The sequence below is a fragment of the Triticum dicoccoides genome, chromosome 2B (assembly GCF_002162155.2).
Source record: "Triticum dicoccoides isolate Atlit2015 ecotype Zavitan chromosome 2B, WEW_v2.0, whole genome shotgun sequence".
NCBI lineage: Eukaryota > Viridiplantae > Streptophyta > Magnoliopsida > Poales > Poaceae > Triticum > Triticum dicoccoides.
In genome coordinates, this window is record NC_041383.1 from 464330437 (window position 1) to 464334929 (window position 4493).

General features: G+C 47.6%; 1 protein-coding gene across 2 annotated transcripts in view; it reads left to right on the forward strand.

The window, feature by feature from the left end:
• Nucleotides 1-2644: 2644 nt before the first annotated feature.
• LOC119364247 (digalactosyldiacylglycerol synthase 1, chloroplastic-like) overlaps nucleotides 2645-4493 on the forward strand; it is a 51571-nt gene continuing 49722 nt past the window's right edge. Inside the window, exons 1-2 of one of the 2 annotated variants that reach the window (XM_037629677.1) lie at nucleotides 2645-3385; nucleotides 4054-4086. In XM_037629677.1, the coding sequence (XP_037485574.1) occupies nucleotides 2651-3385; nucleotides 4054-4086 (768 nt within the window). In that variant the 5' untranslated portion in view covers nucleotides 2645-2650. The remainder of the gene's footprint in view (nucleotides 3386-4053; nucleotides 4087-4493) is intronic. The other variant, XM_037629678.1, reaches the window with a different exon arrangement.

The following is a 4493-nucleotide window of genomic DNA, read 5'->3' on the forward strand; positions in this document are numbered from 1 at the left end:
GCTGATGAAGAATAGTAGACCCGATGCATGTACACATGACGTGAAGTACTTTAGCTTCGGTGTGCCTAGACTTTGATAATTTGTTTGCTCTGCCATTGTTTGTACACCTGATCGAGCTCATGTTATCCCTTAATTCTAAAAATCCAAGGTTATAAAGTCTCAAATAGTTCAAAAATAAACCTCACGATTGCATATTATAGTGATCTATGCATTTGCAAACATTCATGAAAGAGAGGAGCTGATATGTAGCAGCCAAAAAAATATTATGCGATATGTTTTGAAATAATTGGACAAAAAATAACATCAACATGTAATCTTTGATCATTTTTTTACTTCTGTTCTAAAACACAATTGTTTTTCTTTTCTTGCTATGGCTTGAGCAAAGGAATAAGTGGGTCGCGTACTCAATACCTCGCCAGGGTGGCTAATAGGTCACCAGAGGTCATATGTCATTATGGAAGTTGAGTAATTACCTCACATTCACGAGCCACAAATATCATAGGAAGAGAAAAATGTCCATGGCGAAACATGCAGAGAGAACTCCCGGGAAAAGGGAAATTTCAACAGCAAGGATTGTTTTCTTCTTCTTTTGAGATGATTGTCTTTTCTTTCCCGATCATCATGTTGAGTCATGGCTTAGGTTGCTAAAAGAATCATATAGACCTGAGGCATCATGTTTTGTAATGAAGTTATCGTAGATGGTGGATCATCATGATGAGTCACAATTTAGGTCCAAAGACAAAATTGCATAGGATAATTTGGCCTTACATGAGATATGGTAGACGTGGGGCACCTTTGCGTGTTAAGATCTTCATCCGTCTCACTCGCAAAAGAAAAAGATCTTCATCTATCTTGTGGGGAAGATCTTTAACCTACGGTTACCTGAGCGTAGACAGTCTATTTGCAGGGCTGAGCACCCCTTTTCTTGTCCTGATTTGTGAAAAAATGAAGGCAGCGTGGATGTGAACAATTAGTCACGGTATTAGGCATAAGATACTTTTTTTCTCGAATAAATATGCATAAGAAAACATGACCTTACTTAAGTTGTGATGTTTCGTCACGAAGCCATGTTGGACGTTGGATCTGGTGACAATTTGGTGGTGCCAGTGTAATTCGTGAGTTTTGAGTGTGACGATTACCCACAAAAAGAGTGTGGCGATTACCCACAAAAAGCAATATTTCTTTAAGCGACTAGCAACCATCGGAAAAATATACACGAGGAAACGACGATCGAACCCAGAGGCTTCTTCTATACGCTACTAGAGTATCCACGGTGCTTATCCAGAACACCTAAATCCAAAAAGGAAAAATTAGAGCTAAGCAGGAAAGAAGAAAAAACACATCTTGACTCCCGTGCGGCGCCCAACTCCGGCCACCCCCGGTTCCGTTCCCTCCTTCCTCCTCCATCGTCGTCGTCGGAGGCAGTCACCGGATCCCCATGTGGCTGCCAGGGAGGGTGGCGGTGAGGCCTTTGGCTGCTCGCCTGCCTCGGGTGAGGGCTTGCATTTAAGGCGACGGCCTTGATTGGTGTGGGCGGCGTCCTTCCGTCAGCGGTGGGCATTAGTCGGGGCGGGCGGCCAGACTTTCTTGGATGCTTGGGCGTCGGTTCCCAGTTGGCGGCGGTAGTGGCGTGAGGTGGCTCTATGTGCCCCTCTTGTTAGATATGAGGGGCATCATCCTAACGCGCGGTTCTCGTGTTGGCTGATCCAAATCTCCGGTGTCCATGCTCGGAGCTGTTGGCGGTGGGCCTGGTGGGTGCCGAGGTGGGAGCTTGTCCGGTGGAAATCTCCGGCCAACGGCAGTGGCCACGTTGTCGATGGCGCTCCGAGCGCCATTCTCCTCCTTGGTAGCGATGAGGAGGTCAACCCTCCTGTTCCTTTCTCCCTCCGTGCCCGAGTGAAAACCCTAGTTCCTTGTGAACGACGGCGTTGGCGCCATGGTGCCGCACCTCCTTGGAGGCGTCGTCTTGGGTATGAGATGGAGGATGTGCGCGGCGAGTGCGGATCATTCCGATGCCGGAGGTGCTGCGGTGTGGCATCTATCGTGTGGGCGATGGCTGTCTCGGCGACGCACGCAGAGTGGTGGGGCGGTCTGGCGTCGTGATGGCATCGACGGTAGTTGAGACTGACAAGGTCAATGCATGGACCTCACCTAAAGTTGGGACGACAGAAGATAGCGGTGGGTTCTAGAGCGTGTGCATGCGATGCGTGCTGAAGGATACACTAGACCGGTTGATGATCTTGGCCCGCCGTGGGGCAACTTGGTGAGGCCACCGAATTAGATGTCGTGCGTTGATGCGTGATCAGGATATCAAGCTAGGGATATAGCAACATAGATCGTCGGGAAGGTGGGTTTCGATCAATCCATGTCTTTTCTTTTATCGCACTTCTGCTGAATAATAAATATGGTTGTGTGCATCGCTCGATACAGAAGAGGGCTATCCTTCTTTTAAAAAAAAATAGGAAAGAAGAAAATCCTTCCGGAAGGGAAATGTTTTTTAAATGTTTCGAAACGGAAAATGTTGGCAGGACGGAACCGGAAAGGAAATGTTTCACGAGCTAGTACCACACATCTAGATATCCCCAGGCCCACCGGGCCAAGTGTCGCAATTCGCGCGGCTGATCTCTGGCGTCCCGTCGTCCTCGCTCACATGGGCCGAGCGCCCGAACCGAACCAAAACCTCTCCCTCCCTTCACCGTGGCCGTCCAGTACGCCACCGTCTTCTTCTTGCCCCGTCCCCATCCGACCCACCATCATCTCCCGCCTCGCGACTGTCCTACGCGCTTCCAGAACCCAATCCCTAGCCAACCCAACGCTAGATCCCAATTCCCCAGCCTACTCACGGGACATGGGCGTGGATAATCCGCCGCCGATCACCGGCTCCGGCCGCGACGGCGACGCGTTCGCTTTCATCTCCAAGGGATGGCGCGAGGTGCGGGACTCGGCGACCGCCGACCTGCAGCTGATGCGGACGCGGACCGACAGGGAGCTGGGGCGCCTCCTCGCGTCGGCGTCGGCGCTCGCGGGGCCCGGACCGGCGCAGCCGGTGGCCGCGGGGGCGCCCTTCGCGGAGCTGGAGTTCGTGCGGAAGCGGATCCAACCCAAGATTGCGGAGCTGAGGAAGCAGTACTCGTCGACAGTGCTCGACGGATGGCCGCCAAAGTCCGGCGCCAGCCTCCGCGTCGACCTCTCTGGGATTACGGCTATCCGCAACGCCATTGTGTCCAGCGGGAAGGCTGATGGCGGTGACGAGGGGAAGGAGTGGGAGGTCGTCAGGATGATACGGAACGGGCTCAAGGAGTTCGAGCGCCGGAGCCTGTCAAGTGAGATGTCTGCTGGGTTTCGTGTCCGCACCGACTTTGTGGAGAAATTTAAACTGAGCTTGGTAAGTTCGACTGTAGCATTTGAACAGTGAATGATGACGTGTGCTCCTAGTACTTGTTTATTAAACCGCTTTGGAAATCGAATTTGTTATGACTGACAGCTTTGGGATCCATAGCAACAAAATATTATAAGCTCAAGTAAAACTAGAGGTGGTTGGCCCTGAGTTTGTATTTCCGTTATGTCGCAGTAATGGAAAGGGGTTATGCCCGGTTAAAAAAAAACTAGAGGTGGCAGCAGCCAGATATTTTTTCCCACATTTGTTAGTACTATTTCATTAGATACTCCTATTTAGATATGATGACGTTTTGGTATCTAATTCATTGTTGTGAAATAAATGCACTGTATTTCTAAAATAAGATTATTTTAGGAACAGCTAAAATCAGCAATTTCAGCTTAATATCCCCGTCTATTTTTCCAGCTCGCAATGATCCGATGACATCTGTGCAACAATTCTACCTTTAAAAATGATACAAAGTACTCCCTCTGTAAACTAATGTAAGAGCGTTTGGATCACTAAAATAGTGATCTAAACACTTTTATATTAGTTTACGGAGGGAGTACTAAGCAATCTATGAACAATTAAAGTACTAATCTGTGTATTCCGTCATGTGAGCTGTGATGTTTGGTGTCAATTAAAGTACTGATGTGTACTACTCATTTTTATTGCAGAAATCTATGAACAAAGAGTCTCAGGAACCGAAGGTAATGCATAAGAAACAATGCCTGAGCTTAACTGCACTTCTTCTGTACAGTTGAAATTTAGGTGACAATTCCGTTTTGAATACATTTCCCTAACGTGAACTTCCATGGATTCCCTTTGCCTTGTAGTAACCTATTATGACAAAAGCAAGTTCTTTAATAAATATATGTTTAATTCTGCAAACTGCAACACATACTGGTTTAACGTCAATTTTTCAGCACCAAGATCATTACTTGTTTCAGAAAAAGAAGAAGCCAATAGATAGGATTTGATGCTTACGAATTATGAAGCAGCATAAACGTAGCTAACTTGCAAGTATGACTTCTTTTAGATGACATCGCAAGCCAATTCCTACTGAAATTGCCATTACTTCAAATTCATAAACATTGAATTCGTTTTCCTTAAATAC